Source organism: Eptesicus fuscus, chromosome 18 (assembly GCF_027574615.1).
Source record: "Eptesicus fuscus isolate TK198812 chromosome 18, DD_ASM_mEF_20220401, whole genome shotgun sequence".
NCBI classification, from domain to species: Eukaryota; Metazoa; Chordata; class Mammalia; order Chiroptera; family Vespertilionidae; genus Eptesicus; species Eptesicus fuscus.
In genome coordinates this window covers 5,262,413-5,280,234 of record NC_072490.1, presented here as the reverse complement: position 1 = coordinate 5,280,234, position 17,822 = coordinate 5,262,413, and the positions used below count along the sequence as shown (strand labels likewise).

The 17,822-nt window shown below is 54.7% G+C and overlaps 1 protein-coding gene across 1 annotated transcript in view; it reads right to left on the bottom strand.

Annotated features, from left to right (window-relative positions):
* Positions 1-265: 265 nt before the first annotated feature.
* The window catches only part of CNTN3 (contactin 3), an 86,976-nt gene continuing 69,419 nt past the window's right edge, over positions 266-17,822 (bottom strand). Inside the window, exons 12-22 of the mRNA XM_008154986.3 lie at positions 17,045-17,220; positions 15,237-15,354; positions 13,950-14,108; positions 13,704-13,853; positions 11,998-12,068; positions 10,522-10,756; positions 9,028-9,143; positions 8,274-8,457; positions 2,736-2,848; positions 1,570-1,738; positions 266-363 (exon numbers count right to left, since the gene is read on the bottom strand). Of these exons, the coding sequence (XP_008153208.2) occupies positions 266-363; positions 1,570-1,738; positions 2,736-2,848; positions 8,274-8,457; positions 9,028-9,143; positions 10,522-10,756; positions 11,998-12,068; positions 13,704-13,853; positions 13,950-14,108; positions 15,237-15,354; positions 17,045-17,220 (1,589 nt within the window). The remainder of the gene's footprint in view (positions 364-1,569; positions 1,739-2,735; positions 2,849-8,273; positions 8,458-9,027; positions 9,144-10,521; positions 10,757-11,997; positions 12,069-13,703; positions 13,854-13,949; positions 14,109-15,236; positions 15,355-17,044; positions 17,221-17,822) is intronic.

Sequence of the window (17,822 nt, the reverse complement as noted above, 5' to 3'; positions counted from 1 at the left end):
CATTTTTGGGGGACACCCTATATATCAAAAGTCTGAAGTACATAATATATAAAGTCCTTTGGTTTATCAAGTATTAAGGCATTTCAGGTTCCCCTAAAAGGATGTACTGTTTGTTTTTGAATTATAGTTGTATTTTACCTACGTAGAAAGTTAAAAATACAGAGTTGGGGGGGAAAAAAACAACCATGCATAATCACTGCATTTCGTGAAAGCACTTTTTTTTGTCACCAATTAACTTGCAGTAAATGGTAAAAAGGAGCTGCTATCACCACAGGGCATGAGCCACAAACAGGACCGCCGGCAGGTAGCGTGACACGGGGTGGACGCTGGCGATGGCCGACGGGGAGCCCCTGGCATCCGAACCTGTCAAGGTGAGAGACAGCTGGTTGATACGGCTCGTGCATCACAGCCACGGCGGCAAGACCCTGGTCTTCCTCTCAGCGCAGGAAGGACCACATGTCGTGATCAGCCGCCTTCTGTTCACAGTGGGGCACATATTAGCTGCCAACGGGATCTATGAACACCCTGGTTTTCCTTTCCTTCCCTTTCCCTTTCCCTTTCCCTTTCCCTTTCCCTTTCCCTTTCCCTTTCCCCTTCCCTTCCCTTCCCTTCCCTTTCCTTTCCTTCCTTCCTTCTTCCTTCCTTCCTTCCTTCCTTCCTTCCTTCCTTCCTTCCTTCCTTTCTCTTTCTTTCTTTTTTTCCCTCCCTCCCTCCCTTACTTTTTAAAAGTATTTTTAAAATGGATATCAGAGAGAGGGAGAGGGAGAGAGAGATAGAAACATACATGATGAGAATCATTGATCAGCTGCTCCCTGCACGCCGCCTACTGGGGAGCGAGCCTGCAACCAGGGCATACGCCCAGACCAGGAATTGAACCTGTGACCTCCTGGTTCTTGGGTCCATGCTCAACCACTGAGCAACACCGGCCGGGCTGTATTTACGTTTTCTTAAACTAGTGGTCGGCAAACTACGGCTCACGAGCCACATGCGGCTCTTTGGCCCCTTGAGTGTGGCTCTTCCACAATATACCACGGCCTGGGCGAGCCTATTTTGAAGAAGTGGCGTTAGAAGAAGTTTAAGTTTAAAAAATTTGGCTCTCAAAAGAAATTTCAATCGTTGTACTGTTGATAGTTGGCTCTGCTGACTAATGAGTTTGCCGACCACTGTCTTAAACTATCCTAGGCTTTGTCCATACACTATCACTTAACGTTCACGGAATCTGAGAAAACAGCTTAGTTTTGAAAACAGTTCTGCTCTATGACACACACAACTGGGATCAGTGGAGGGTTTCATTACAGCCGGCTTCACTGGGAAAGCATGGGGGGGGGGGGGCGGATCCAAATGGATAGTTTTGCTACATATTTCTCCACGTCTTTTCTGTCTTCCTATCTTATCCTTCCCCTTATTATACGTGACTCAGAGGAGTTAGTTCTCCCTGCCTCACCCCTCACCCCCCACCTTCCTCAGCCCCCGATGAACAGTGTGTGGGGAAGGAGTGGGCAGACGGGCCCTGAGGACTCGGGGTCCCCGCGGGTGTGGTGGGGGAGAGGGTGTGGCCTGGCCCCTTACTGGTTCTCCTCGGGATCCTGACGGGCGCACTGCTGGCCCCGTCCCCTCCGGCCGTCGTGGCCCGGACGTGGACGACGTAACCCTCCTGGACGGGCAGCCGCAGCTCGGCGGATGTTCGGTTTGTGCTCAGCACCTGCAGGCCGCCCTGGCCACTCGTCCTGTAGAACACCTGGAACGCGTCAACACACTCATCATGTTGCCGGAGATGGAACTCCCCCCTCCCCCCGCCACCCAGCTTAAGTCCCATCCTCAGCTCTCCCTAGCCACAGTCGTTGCCTGGGGTTCGCACGTGGCAGGACCATCAACCACAGCGTGTGGGAGGGTGAGGGTCATCTGGGGAGCTGAGCGGGAAGGTGTCCGGGTGGGGACAAGGACCCCTGCCCTGATGGTGGACACGCATGGAGGACCAGAGCCAATGCGTCTCATTGTGTTTTCTTACATATGTTTGTTTTTGGTGATCCTCCCCTGGGGGTATTTTCCCACTGAATTTCAGAGAGAGTGGAAGGGAGGGAGACACACTGATTGGATGCCCCCTGCACATGCCCTGACCGGGGCTGGGCACTGACCAAGGCCTGGGAATCTAACCTGCAACAAGGTCCGTGCCCTTGATCAGAATTGAACCATGGCCCGAAGCTCTAGCCACTGAGCCAAACCTAAGGCTCAAATATGATTTATTGATTTTTTTTTTTTTTTTTAGAGAGAGGGAGAGGGATAGAAACATCAATGAGAGAGAGGAACATTGATCAGCTGCCTCCTACACGCCCCCTACTCGGGATTGAGCCAGAAACCCCGCATGGGCCCTGACCGGGAATCGAGCTGTGACCTCCTGGTTCATATCAATCAATGCTCAACCACTGAGCCACACCAGCCAGGCAGTTTTCATTGTTTTTAAAGTCATCCATGGGTAGCATCAGAAGCAGCAAACTAACACAAACCATTTACAAACATTTTATCCAAAACCCCCACGTGAGCAGAATTATTGCACTTTCATTGTATTTAAGGACTCAGACATTTTGGGGACAAGCCTTCTTCATACAAGGCTTGACATGTGCACGACTCCATTAGGTTGTAGCCAGAAGCCCGACCTCCCTCACTGAGGAAATGGAGCCCCGCTTTCCGGAAAGCCCTGGCGGGAGCCGGAGACCACCGCAAACCCCGCCACTCACCTTGTACCCCGTCACTTCCGACTCATTCTCCATGGCTCGGACCTGCTCCCAGCTCAGGAACACCCTGGCGTCCGTGGCGTTCCAGACCACGTTTCCCGGCGGCTGGCTGGGAGCTGGAAGGGAGAGTGAGGGGTTCGCAGGGACCCGAGCTCGGAGGGCACTGTCCCTGGGGCAGAGAAGGGGCCCGGGAGGCAGCGGACCAGGGTCACCGCGGGGGATGCCCAGCGCGCGGGCGGAGCCAGAAAACCTCAAGTGCAAAGCGGACAGAGCCGGTCAACACTCGTTTCTCAGGTGGACACACGTGTCGTCATCAGGGCAGGCACAAACCCAGGACCCCTGGTTCCAGGGGGGCCGGGCCCACCCTCCATCATCCGGCCCCAGAGACAGGGTCTGGGAAGAGCTGGAAGAATGCCGTGCAGGCTCTGAGTGCCCTGGTCGGGGTGTGGGGGTGTGGGGTGTGGGGTGGCTGTGTGGGGGGTGGGGTGTGGGTGTCGGGGTGTGGGGGTGTGCGGTGTGGGGTGTGTGTGGGGAGTGGGGGTGTGGGGCTGGGGTGTTGGGGTGTGGGGTGTGGGCGTGGGTGTGTGTGTGGGGGTGTGGGGGGGGTGTGGGGGTGTGTGGTGGTGTGGGGGTGTGGGGTGTGTGGTGTGGGGGGGGATGTGGGGGTGTGGGGGTGGGGTGTGGGGGTGTGGGTGTCAGGGTGTGAGGGTGTGGGGGTGTGTGGTGTGGGGGTGTGGGTGTGGTGTGGGGGTGTGGGGTGCGGGCCGTGGGGGGCGATGCCCACTGTCCCAGCGTGTCTGGTTGGTAGAAATAACCTAGAGGCGCCGATGGAATCACTGCTGCCCCGAGGAGGGACCCGGGAGAGAACAAGGCCACCTCGGAACAGACCCTGATGACGGGGAGCGTCTCGTCTGTCCACTCACTTAGGCCACCACCTGTCCCGAGGGCCCTGGGACAGAGCGCTGGGGACACCGGTGATGGAAGCAGGCGGTCTCTTCCCGAAGGGCCCCGCTCCAGCCCCCGCGGGTGGAGGCAGCGGTGACGCAGGCGGGAGCGGAACCACAGCGCCACGTGCTCGCTGGGGTCAGAGCCAGGAGGCCGACAGGAGTGCCAGCACGAGGGCTGCACTGCCCGCCCCCCCCCCCGCCCCCGGCTCACGTGGCACTGCGGTGACATCGGAGCAAAGGTCGAGAGGACACGGGAAGCTTGCCACGTGGGCACCTGCAGACAGGGCTCCCCGGGCGGAGGGCGGAGGGCAGAGCCGCGGCAGAGCCTGCGGGAGTGGAGGAGGCGAGGGCGGTAGGAAGCGAGCCCAGGACTGCCGCTGGCCCGGGGGGCATTTGGGGACCTGGTCTGTGTACAGGGGGTGCCAGGCCAGGGCGGGGACAGGCTGCGCAGAGGGGGCGTGCCCTGGCCCGAGCGAGGGATGCGCTGGACGGCAGCGAGAGCAGAAGCCGCAGGATCTCCATCAGTTGCGGGTACGAGGAAAAGAGAAAAATCGCGGGTAACGCTGAGATGTGGGGCCTGAGCAACTGACGCCCTGGGATTGGACGTACTGAGACGGGAAGACTGCAGAGGGGACCCGTGTTTCCGGGGTGGGCGGGGCATCAAGAGCGCAGTTTGGGGAATGCGCAGCTTGAGATCCCCGGGACGGTCTGGGGATGCCGCTGACCCCGTCCACGCCGAGCGTCAGGGCCCCTGCTGACTGTGTGGGTGCAGAAAGCAGAATATTCGCCCTGCACCTTCGTCCTTGCGATCTCTGGACACGGAATCCTCAGCGTGTTTCTTTCCCCGCAGGTTTCCTCCTCGGCGCCTTGGGGTGGAAGGTGCTCCGAAGAGCTGGCTTTAGGTTGCAAGTGACAGAAACTCATCTTATTCAAGAGGCTACTTAGTGTTTAAGAGAAACGCTCTCGGAAAGCACACGCAGTTGGAGCTAAAAAATTAAGTGTTCAGCGGAAGCCGCATTCCTTGAGGATCCCTGTATTATTTGACACAAATAAAAAGAGAGCAGCCACGATCTCTTGTGTGATACAAATCACAGTTTTCAGCCAAAAGGAAGTCTGTTTGATTCCTTATAGGACTTCGGGTTGACCTGCTTCTGTAGGTGTCAGCCGCCCATCGAGATGGAATGAGTGGCTCTCAGGCCCACGCTGGGCGCAGGGCTGAGTGAACAGCCGGCCAGCGAGTCCTCAAAGCCCTTGTTTTAGTTCTTGACGCCTGAAGCAGGGCGCTCGCTGTCTTTCTGGTGACGATCACAAAAGCCTTGCCAAAACCCGCCATTAGGATTTGCAGCCAAAGCCACGCCGAAGGTTAGGACGCCAGTGGAGGAACCGTAATATCGCCAACAGCTTTAAGAGGTTCTGTTTCATGGGTATCGTGGTATGTTTGAAAAATGACTGACATGAAATCTAAAAATTAGCAATGTTCTTTTTATACAATGTTCGGATGATTAGAGATTTTTGACTAGTAAAAATATATTTATTTTTTTATTGATTTCAGAGAGGAAGGAAGGGAGATAGAAACATCGATGATGAGAATCATTGATCAGCTGCCTCCTGCACACCCCACACTGGGGATCGAGCCCACAACCCGGGCATGTGCCCTGACCGGGAATCAAAGAGTGACCTCCTGGGTCATAGGATGGCCCTCAACCACGGAGCCACGCCAGCCGGGCTAGAGATAATTAAAATCCCTATATTTCCCACTCAATGTAGGAAACTTGTCCATGGTAACAGCCACGTCCAACATGCAGACGCCTGATGAAATGCGGAATTTCCGGAGATTTTGTTCCACTGCTGGAATTTCCGCCATTGCACACCTCGTGTGCACAGCAGAGCTGCCTGTCTCAGATCGCCCTCCCGGGTCCTGGGCACAGGGTAGAGTCCCAGTAACCTGGTGTTGAAGGAGACACGGACATCCGTGTCCAAGGAAAGGGCACCCAGAGGACAGGACTGGGTACGGGTGGCTGCCCCACTCCTTCCTCTGTGACCTGGGGACAGTCAGGGGCTGCATGCGCCTCGGTGCCCTCTCTCTAAGTGGAGAATTAGGGAATTCGATGCTTGAGACGTTCACAGAACAGTGGAAGCGTCAGCCGTTAAAATCATAATCGTGCCCGGCCGATGCGGCTCAGTGGTTGAGCGTCGACTTACGAACCGGGAGGGAGGTCACGGTTCGATTCCAGGTCAGGGCACCTGCCCGGGTTGCGGGCTCGAGCCTCAGTAGGAGGCGTGCAGGAGGCAGCTGATCAATGATACTCTCATCACTGATGTTTCTATCCCTCTCTTCCTCTCCCTTCCTCTCTGAAATCAATAAAAATCTATTTAAAAAATAAAAAAATCATCATCACTATCCTTATTGTTCCCTGCAGTTTCCACATTAGACTGGGTGCTCATGTACTATCGCTCAATCATGAAGGGTTTTGCTTATCTTTATTTTTTCAGTCACCCTATGTTATACTTTTATAAACTTAACTTTATTATTGAAAACATTACAGTGGTTTCTGCTTCTTTTTAAAATTTTGCTTCTCTCCTTGTACATGGGCCGCCATAGGCCTAGTGATGTATAACCAGCCCCTCCTCCGGCCGGGTCAGTGCACCTGAGTCCCTTGCTGGTCCCGGGATGGTGTCTCGTGGGTTTTACAACCACCGTCTCCTACCAAGTACTCACATCAATCCCTGAGTCGGGGAAAGAGCCGGATAAACCTGCTTGCATATATATTTGCAATCAGAACTTGGGATGGACACCGTGCTTTGAATATGTAATGATGTCTATTAAAATCTTACTAATTCAGAATAGGTGTTGGGAATACCAAACACACATAACGATGATATTTTCGGTTTACTTGCAAACCCACACGCTCCGTGGTCTAACCCCAGCCTGGTGCTGGGAATAAGAGATCGGGTCACGCTTTCCCTAATTATTAGTGAAGGATAAAATTTAATTACATGTTAGTTGGCTGCCTATACACGTATGCTGCCCCGGGGATGAAAAGAGCGTGTTGCTAAACTTGTGCAATCTCATTGTCCTGGCAAGTTGTTGCCCAAACTCAGTTTTCTACAGAAGATGCAAAGTCAGACAACTGAACATCCCTGGCCCAACCGACTGAAATTCATTAAAATCCGAAGTGGTAGAATGATGCTTTGTCTACATTTTAAGTTATCCGCCACATGGGCCAACGACATTCAATCCTAGATGCTTGGTGTCCTTGGTTCTCATACAGACCCGGGAATTCCATGTGAACACAGAAACCCACCGAGGAAACTGGCTGTCAAGCCACACGGCCTCTGTCCCTGAGAGCCGGGGAAGCAAACACTTACTGAGTTAACACATGATGGAAATAAACGAAGAAAAGCAGTTTCTGCAAGTGTAAGGGGTGCGCCGTGCGGAAAAGCGAGTCCTTCCTCACCCCCTTCCCCATCTGTCAGAGAAAATGGGTTCGAACTGGAGGGTGTGTCTGAAGCACTTGGGACGTAGACTATTCCTAATGGTTAACAGAGAGCTGTGAGGTGACAAGGACGGCTGTGAGGTGACAAGGACGGCTGTGAGGTGACAAGGATGGCTGTGAGGGGAGAAGGATGGCTGTGAGGTGACAAGGACGGCTGTGAGGGGAGAAGGACGGCTGTGAGGTGACAAGGACGGCTGTGAGGTGACAAGCACGGCTGTGAGGTGACAAGGACAGTGTGAGGGGAGAAGGACTACAGCCATTCAAATGGCTGTGTGGCTAGAAAGGACCAGGCAATACAGATCCAATACCATGTGCACTCCGTCTAGTCAAAACATATGTGAACCCAAAACACGGCACCGTGGCTCTTTCTGCAGCCTCATTCTTTTAAAAAAACATTTTTATTGATTTCGGAGAGGAAGGGAGAGGGAGAGAGAGAGAGAGAAACATCAACAATGAGAGAATCATTGATCAGCCGCCTCCTTCAAAGTCCCACACTGGGGATGGCGCCCACTATCTGGGCATGTGCCCCGACTGGGAAATGAACCTGGTGCACAGGCTGACACTCACCCACTGAGCCACCGGGCCAGGTCTGCACCCTCGTTCCGACAGTGACGGGGGCTCATGCTGGGTACCTGTGCGTCCCCGCGAGCACGCTAACAGTCTCGGCTCAGGGCAATGCTTTCCCTGGTGAGGTTTAAGCATCTCACCTGGACCCACCTCTGAAGGTAACCTTTTACTCTACGTCGCCATCTTTCAAACACCGTAGGAGAGAGAGGAAGAGAAATCGCCCCTGATTCCTCGACATGAATGTTAACTTTCTCACACTGATCAGAAATCCCAAGCCGAGGATGTTGGTCAGAGTTTAAGAGAAAAGTGGACGTACTTGACTAAACACCTCACACAGCTTTCCAAACGGGGCCGTGCCCGCTCCCCGGGGTGGCACCCTGCCGGTTTGGGGGATCACGAAAATGCGCGTGGCTCTGTGTTTGCAGGGGCTGAGCTGGGCTGGCTGCTGTGGCCCGGCCACCCACACACACGAAGCTGCCATTCCGGATGCAAACTCCCGCCGCCCCCCACCCAGCACGCAAGATACCTACGCGTCTTCTTGGTGGTGGCATTCACGGTGGCGCTGAAGGGCCCGGCACCCGCGCTGTTGTACGCCCGGACGGCTGCGTGGTACACCAGGTGGCTCCTCAGGCCGTGGAGCCGGGCCGCCGTCTCCCCCGCCACCACCTTCACTCTGCGCGGCGAGCCCTCCTCTCCACTGGTCCAGTACCGCACCTGGGGGCCGAGACACGACAGGTGCCACCTTCACGCCCAGCGGCTTTCACTAAAGTGGGCGCTCTGATGGAATTCCTCATTTAGACAAGTATTCACAAAGTGTGTGCCTACTGTGTGCTGCACACAGTGGGGCTCTGAGCCATGGAGGCTCGAGGAGGAGACAGTACCTGGAGGAAGGAAAGGAGGATTCGTCTACAGGTGCCCAGGCCACCAAGAAAGGAAGAACGGGAGCTGAGGACCAGCCTGACGGCATGGATGTCCCCTGAACGCAAACCGGACAGGCCGATCTCACCCTCGTGTCTCGGTCAATCCTTCCAAAAACTGTGCCCGCGGGATCCAGTTCCTTTTCTACGGCTATTTTTCCCTTTTCTACCCCCAACTAACGTTATTTTCGTTCAACGTGTTGAGCTCATTTCAATATCCCTGGATATGCCTATGGGACCACGTGCTGGTGAAAGGTCAGTGAAAGCCAGACGCTAGCTAGGACGTCGTTGTTACAAAGATGTACAGGGACAGGGATGGAGTGAGGGATGTGGCCGCCTCCCGGCCGCAGCTTCCGAGAGCAATTACCTCGTAGCCGAGGAGATGGCCGCTGCTCAGCTTCCAGGGGATGGCGCTCCAGGACACCTCGATCTCCGAGGAAGACAGGCTGTGGGCCCAGACGTGAGCTGGAGCCGCTGTGGGTTCTGCTTGGGAACACCAAACCAAAACACAGTGTTGGCAGGAAACTGTAAAAATCTACTGAAGTCCTTATTTTCAGAGAGCAGGTTAATACATTTGAAAATTCATAGACTACTCAGTAAAAAATACTGAACATCATGAACCGTGTCATGAAAACAGACACTGGCCCACTTCCGTTCCTCAGGGACAGACGACATCAGAGCCACGGCATCTCCTGGCTCAGGGGCTCCCCACTCCTGCGCCCCCCTCCAGGCCCAGCTTGTCTCCCTCCTCCCCTCTGTCCTCTCCACCCACCACCATGCCTTATTGTCATCCGCAGCTCTTGCCGGGAGCTCCATGTGCCCACAAATGCTACTGATTCTTCTTCTTCATTTTAAAAATAATTTTTTATGGACTCCAGAGAGGAAGGAGAGGGAGAGAGAGAGATAGAAACATCCATGATGAGAGAGAATCATGGATCGGCTGCCCCCTGCATTCCCCCTTTTGGGGATCGAGCCTACAATCCTGGCATGTGCCCTGACTGGGAATTGAACCGGGACCTTCTGGTTCATAGGTCGACGGTCAACCACTGAGCCACACCGGTCAGGCTGATCATCCTTTTGTGACTTTCCAAGGTCAAGGGCTCCAGAGTTCATTCATCCCAGAAGCATTTAGCGAGCACCTTCTCCGGCCCAGGCCCTTGCACACACACACTCGCACACTCATATGGAGGGTGGGCCCTCTGAAAGGTGTAGACACACATGCACAGTCCCAGGTCCCCCCTGTAACAGACAGTCCCAGGGGAGGGGCGGGCAGGTGAGCAATGGGTTGGGTCCCAGTCCCAGTGGGATGTGATGCACTGGGCCACAGCTCGAAGTGACATGTCACACCTGCCCACGGTCATGCCCTGGCCTCCCCTCCGGTGAATCAATTTTCTCGGTCGGGGAACCTGTGGCCCTGGAGACGAGGGCATTTCCAGGAGAACACAGTAAATTGTCTTTTTTCTCTAATCCTCACCTGAGGATGTGCTTACTGATTTTAGAGAGAGAAGGGGAGGGGGAGAGAGAGGAAGATCGATGTGAGAGAGAAACATCCATCGGTTGTCTCCCGTACGCGCCCCAAGCAACGACCGAACCTGAAACCTGGGCATCGTGCCCTGACCAGGAATGGAACCTGCACATGGGTCCAGAGGAAGCTGTCACAGCCGGGGCTCAGGATGTCCCCATAAACAGACCTGTGACCGCCGTGACGTCCGCTCGCCATCGGCCGAGTCTCCACGTCACGTGGGCACCTCACCATGTCCCCGACCGTGGCTCCGCGAAGACATGTATCTGAGGCCACAGAGAACCCCAAACCGGGCCGGGGCCTCGGCTGGGACCCGAAGCCCAGTCGCCGTGTGTGTACCTTCCTCGGCCGAGAACACGGTGGCCACGGGGCTGAACGGCCCTTCGCCCTTGTTGTTGTAAACGCCCACTTTCACTTCGTACGGCGCGAAGGGCACGATGCTCTCGTTCCTGAACACGTATCGTGGGGCGTCGGGGGACGTGACCACGGTCTGGATCCAGGTGGTGACCCCCAGGGGGCGGAAGGCGACGACGTACCCAAAGCCCTCGCCATTCTGCAGCTCCTCGGGGACCGGCTGTGAAAGAGAGAGGTCCTGTCACCTAGGGGACCAAGCTGGGTGCGTGCTGCTGCCAGCCCGGCCTGCAGGGGGCACCCCAGGGAGGAATCCACACTGTAATGAGTGGGTGCTAAGCCAAGGGGAAGCACAGTGGGACCCACGTGGGCACTTTCATTCTGAAATTTTCCAAAGCTGTTCACGTGTCTGAGCATCTTGTAGCTCCGTCTGAGTTCTGAATGATAATAATGATGATGATGATGATAATAATAGTAAGGTGAATAACCACATCTCCTATGCCAAATAAATATCACCTTATCCCTCACATCGACTTTATGAACAGAAATCACACATGGATATGATAATTAAGTGCAAAACCATAGCATTAGAAAAACAGGAAATAAAGACACGTACCAACTCAAAGCTACATTTGGGTCACGTCAAACATTCCTACTCCCATCCCATCATGATCTTGACTTTTAATGCTTTTCAACGTCTTTAAATCATAGAGACAATGCTAGTGCCTTCTGCTTTCAATGTGCTCATTAAAATTGTTCCTAATGATGACATCAAGCAGCAGCTGAGAGGACAGCCAGGCAGCCAGCACCTGCGGCGTCAGGGGCGCGTCCTGGGGGGGGGTGGGGTCCCCTCACCAGCGAGCTCACAGCTGCTCAGGATGCCGCACAGGCAGCTGGGGGTCAGCAGCCAGGACCTGACTCTCCCCCTGGGTTTCCCACCCCGATGACCTCAGGCAAATTATTTAATAACTACGCCTTAGTGTTCTGTCTATAAAATGTCACAATGATGCAATTGTTAAAAATATGAAAAATGCTAGGAACAGTGATTAGCCAGCCTGAGCTTTAAAAGCATTAGCCTCCTGGCTGGTGTGGCTCAGTGGCTGAGCGTTGACCTAGGAACCAGGAGGTCACGGTTCGATTCCCTGTCAGGGCACATGCCCGGGTTGCAGGCTCCATCCCCAGTAGGGGGCATGCAGGAGGCAGTCAATAGATGATGTTTTCTCTCATGGATATTTCTATTTCTCTCCCCCTCTCTCTTCCTCTCTCTGAAATTAATAAAAACATATTTTTTTAAAAAAGCGCCGGCTGCCAGCAGCACCCCAACAGCCCCCTAAACACCCCCCGCCAGGCCCCAAGGACTGTGAGAAGAGCAGGATCCCAGCCCCGCAGGAGCCCCCCACTCGAGGCCCCGAGGATTGTGGGAACAGCAGGGCCCTGAGGGGCAGATGCAACCCAGACACTCACCTCCCAGGTTATCACCAGTTCGGACCGGCTTCCGCCTCCCCCACTGACCTCGGAAGGAGGCACTTCGGGGGCTGTGAGGTTAGAGAGACAGAGGTGAAACCCTACCGGCCTCTGGCAACGTGTGCCTGAAAGAAGATGCGATCTTGCTCGTTTTGCATAACGGACATAATTTGATCACAGGCACATTCTGCACACACGTGTGTGCATATATGCAATGTATCTCTCCGGGTATGTACACAGCGGGCCCTCGTGTTATGCACGTGTTTTTCTCAGTGAACTCCTGCGCTGGTTTGGCTCCGCGGCCTGGAGTCCGCAGTGCACAGAGGCAGAGCCGGCCGCACGCACTGACCCGCAGCGTGCTGTACAGGGGGCTGAGCCTTGTCTTTATTCACAGGGGTCCTGGCACCAACCCCAGGGGACACCGAGCTACCGCTTAAGTTTCTGAGAGTCTGACTGTCACATGTATGAGGGTCAGTGCCCCTCACCCCCACCTTGTCCAAGGGTAAGCGGTCTATATCTTTGGGGGGAATAGGGACATCGTTTACATTTGTATGAAATGATCAAGGTTTCAACCTGTCAGAAAAAAAATGGACCCCGTCTGAAGGTCTGTCAAACAAGGAACGTGCTTCACCAGGAATGATAAAAGGACGGCAGAACGGCGGCTTCACATACAAATGCCCGCCTGGAAGCCTCGAGGCCCTGATGAGCTACTGACCCGCACACGGGCACCAGCTTTCTCGCCGCCGCTGAGAGCCTGTGCTGAGAGAGCCCCAGGACGCGGCGAGAATCCGGGGTCCCCGCGGCGGGTCTCGTTCACAGCGGCACCCACCGCACCAGGAGGCGCTCAGCCCCAGGGGCCGCTCCTTCACATGCCGGGTGAGAAAATGAATGAGCACCAGGCAGGCGTGGTCCCCGTGGCCCACAACATGCAGGTCTGGCATCGGTGGTCTCTGTACCACTCCACGTGAGGCAGTGTCACTCAAGTTGTGGGAATGGGTGCCATCACTCTGATCCCGGCTTAGAACCCACACGGACACACGGGCTGTGTTTAAAACACCGTTTTGCGGAGTATCGCCCTCGTATTACAGAATCTGACAGGGAGCCGTTACGTCCCCTCAGATGCCTCGATCACGGGACAGGATGCACGCTTTTCTCATTTTTAGCTGTGACGTGAGGATACTTTCAGAATTGCCAAATAGTCGTATGGTTCACACGAACCGTTCCCCGAGGTGGGGCATTCTAGCAATGATTCTCTCCTGGCTGAATCCTAAGGGGCCCAAGGTCCCTCCTCGTGCACTGTTTGAACTCATTCGGTTTCCTGGCCGCCGACTCCGAATCATCATCATCCCCCCGTTTGTCAGGGCTCCTTACAAATGAGAACAGCACTTCCCTGCTAACAGGGTGACGATGTCAGCGAGTAATTATCACCTTAAGTGACAAGACCAGATCCACTCAACATGCATTAGTGGACGCCGACAATGCACTGGGCGCTGGAAATGTCAGGATGCATCCGAGGCACGTTCAGGGGAGTCTTTCTGACAAATGCCGTCCGGCCAGTCCTGCCGTTAAAGACGGGGGGGGGGGTCACTGCGCCCATGGGTCACGGAGGCCGGTCCCCTGCTGGCCGGGAGACCAAGGCCGAGGGAAATGCAAGCTCGCCCCCGGGGAAACCTGCCAACCCGTTACTCAGGAAACAAAACACTAACCTGCCTCTTCAGTTCTTACTTTTTCTGAGGGCAAACTGGGTTCTCCACCTCCGATTTTGTTGCTGGCTACAACCCGAAATTCGTACTCCACCCACGGGTTTAACTCGACTACAGTGGCAGTGTGTGTTTTCCCATCAATGACCTCGGGCACTACAAAGAGCAAGTCAGAGAGGTCAGAGTCTGCGTGGTTCGGTGCTGACTGGCAACCCACGGACAGGTACCCACAGCGTCGGCCGGGCCCCTCACCTGTCCTGGCGGCCTGCCAGCCCACGGAGAAAGGCGTCCTCGCCTGGACGGAGTAGGCGGTGATGGGGCTGTGGTTGTCGGTGCCTTCTGTCCAGGACACCTGGGCTGTTGTGTCTGTGACCTCTTCCACCTGCACGTTTGCTGGTGGCCCGGGGGAACCTGGGAAGGCAAGCAGGAGTAGCTGGGCCACACGCGTCACCCTCTTTTTCCGAAGGAAAGAGCATGTCACATGACCACTGGAAGACCGCCAGAATCCTGATTTCAAAGGCACTTACAGAAAAGGCCATTACCTGTAATAAAACCGCACTCCCCCACCCCCTTCTGTTGTAAGGCCTTAAATCCGACTGGGAGGCAGTCATTCCGAAATCGGGATGCCTCACAGCGGCACATGATGCCTGCTTTTGAGGCCCCGTTCAGAAGGATTTCTGTACTTTTTCAAACTCAATGTCCTTTGCTTTGGGCGGGGTTCCCACTCCTGCCACCACGGGGCACATCTCAGTCGTCCCAGCAGGTCATCTGGGCTGCTTTCTCTGGGAGACATGCGGGTCATTTCAGCCCAGCAGCAAATCAGCACCTTGGAGAGCAGCTCAAGTTGTCTAGGCCAGTGGTTGGCAAACTGCGGCTCTTTGGCCCCTTGAGTTGTGGCTCTTCCACAAAATACCATGGCCTGGGCGAGTCTATTTTGAAGAAGTGGCATTAGAAGAAGTTTAAGTTTAAAAAATTTGGCTCTCAAAAGAAATTTCAATCGTTGTACTGTTGATATTTGGCTCTGTTGACTAATGAGTTTGCCGACCACTGGTCTACGCATTCAGGATGATAATGATTCTTATGGAGTTTCCATACACATGCACACACATGCACACACACGTACACACACACACACAAAGCCACAATGCACACATACATGCACATGCATGTCTAATCACACTACACATGCATGTGTGCACACATGCACCCACACAGGTACACACACAAATGCACATGTGTGTGCATGCACGTGTGTGTACACACAACGATTCCCTTTCATTTAAACTCGATCTCACTGACTTCACTACATGCTCACAGCACATCAGCTGAGCAGCTGCTGTGCAAAAGCTGTACAGAGGGTGGAGCTGAAAATTTTATGTCTTTGAATTTGCACCCATCCTTTCTGTCACATTCTCAGGGAGCAGGGAACGAGTCAACAATAAAATCGCACGCTCCTCTGCCCCCTCCTCCTGGTTTAGCTGCAGGGAGACAGGCCCAGGGAAGATGTTCAATAAGAAACACGGTGGCATCGGCGTTTACCTCTCACTACAAGGTCAGCGGCCGAGGAGACACTGTCCACCGCACTCTGCACCACACAGACGTACTTCCCTGCATGCTTCAGCTGGATGTTCCTGATCATCAAATCGCCCGACGAGCTCTGTGGGGATGAACACGTAATGAGCACACGTTTATTCTGCAAACCAAACCCTCGCGAAGGCTGTAGCCTAGGAGGAGACCTGTATCCAGAGAGAACACGTGGGGGAGATGAAGCCGACACCCCAGAACGTATGGAAATAGAAACGAGAGGGTGAACACCACACAGGAAATAGAGGGGAAACCACACAGGAAATAGAGGAGAAACCACGCAGGAAATAGAGGGGAAACCACGCAGGAAATAGAGGGGAAACCACACAGGAAATAGAGGGGAAATCACGCAGGAAAGAGAGGGACCACCACCAGGGCTGCGGACAGACTTCCATGGCTGAAGACCAGCTTTCCTCTGGGCATTTATGTTTCAAAAATAAATGAGGGCAGAGACCATGGTCTCAGAGTCTATTTCCTCCCACCAGGTGACACTTCTCTTTATCTCCAGCTCAGCACCCGCTCTTGCTTTTCTCCGCTTCCCACCTGTGTGCAAATCTCCTGGGAAGAGGAGGGAATGCGTGGCTCTCGGGGGGAGGGGAGGAAGGAAGGGGGAGATTTGGGCAGCCGGGCTTGCTGGAGCTTTTTGAGCTTATGCACTTTCCCCCAAAAGGTGTGTTGGCTTTTTGTAACGAATGAATATTGCATATGCAGCCTAGTCCCCATGACAAGGGGCCGAACGGATTGAAAGCTGTGAGTCTGGGTTTTCATTTTCTAAACGGCCCCTCTCCCTCCTGAAAGACCACTCTGGAAACACTCGGGATAAAAGACAAGCAGACAGACCGTCCCCGTATTCACGCCAATGCTGCCGCGGGCACACAATCCGAGGGAAGGGCTCTTACGTGGCTCCTTCTCACGCAGCAGGAGACCAATTTGCTGAATTGTGTGTGCTTAAGGGTCACGTTGCCGCGGAGGGCTTAGCGGTTTGTGCAGAACATTGTTACCAAGGCACAGGTCCAGACACCCATTCCCAGGCCACGAACCGGCCTTTAGACAAAGACCTGAACTGCCGAGCGATGGGATTCCTTTCTGAAACCTCGTGTTCCCGCTCCCCGTCTCTTGTGGGGCGATGGTTTCATGCCTCCCGCAGAACCTACACCGAGCAGGCAGCGGAGTGACAGCGGGTGAAGTTCTCACAGCCCTCACTTGGTGAGAACCATCAGTGAGGAGACCAGACCTCCGAGACGGGATAAGCCCGACAGTCGGAGACGGATGTGGCGGTGAAATCGTACGTAACTGAGGCTAGGGTTCCAAACATCTCCCCTTCCTTCGCTTTTCAAAGATTGCCTGCTGCCCTGCCAGCTGGCGCAGCGGTTGGGCGTTGACCTATGACCCAGGAGGTCATGGTTCGATTCCCAGTCAGGGCACATGCCTGGGTTGTGGGCGCAATACCCAGTAGGGGGTGTGCAGGAGGCAGCCGATCCATGATTCTCTCTCATCACTGATGTTCTCTCTCTCTCTCCCTCTCCCTTCCACTCTGAAATCAATAAAAATATATGAAAAAAACAAACAAAACAAAACAAAAAAAGGCCACCTGCAACCCAGGTATGTGCCCTTGACCGGGAATCGGACCTGCAACCCTTGGGCGCACCAGGCCGATGCTCTAACCACTAGGCAACACCGGCCAGGGCTGACAGACATTTCCTGAGCATCACCCTCGCGCTGCTTTTCCAGTCTGCACAGCACAGGAAGGAGGGGCCACTCACCCCGCCGACCTGCTCCAGGTGAGAGCCGTCCTTCTGGAAGTCGGCGAGCGCCCCGTTGAAGTACCAGGTGAACGCGACGTCCAGCAGGGGGTCGTGCCGCACCTGGCAGGGCAGGACCACGCTCTCGCCCACGGACACGTCCATGTTCGACGGCGCCACCGTTATTCTCGTGGGGTCTGGGGGCCGGAGAGGGGGGGGCATCAGGTTTTAAGCCAAACGCCAGCATTTTGTTTCCATGAAAGCGACATTCCCAGGCCGACTGCGCATTTAGCCTAGACCAGTGATGGGCAACCTTTTGAGCTTGGTGTGTCAAACTTCGCCAAAAAACTAAGCATAACTCGGGTAGTGTGTCATTTTGAGGAAAAAACTAACTCCAAGACTCTAGTCGCAAATGTTTCATCCTCAGGAGCAGCAAATGTTTCATCCTCGGCATGCGGCCGCGTGTCATCAGAAATGGCTACGCGTGTCAGTGCTGACACGCGTGTCATAGGTTCGCCATCACTGGCCTAGAGTGTGCGTGTCCGCCCCGGCTCACCGCCCCACGCCCTCCGAGTTTCAGGTGGCTTGCAGCTTTCTCCTTCCACTAATCCCCTGCTTTCCATCCCCACCGTTTGTGTTCTTCCGACCTCAGCGAGGAGGTCAGCCTCCCGGGACAGCACCGTCATCTGTGCTGATGGCGTGACCCGAGGACCGGCACGCAGTAGGTGCTCAGGTTGTCCTTGAATGAGTAAATCAGGGGTGGGGGACCCCTTTTTTCTGCCAAGGGCCCTGTGGCTAC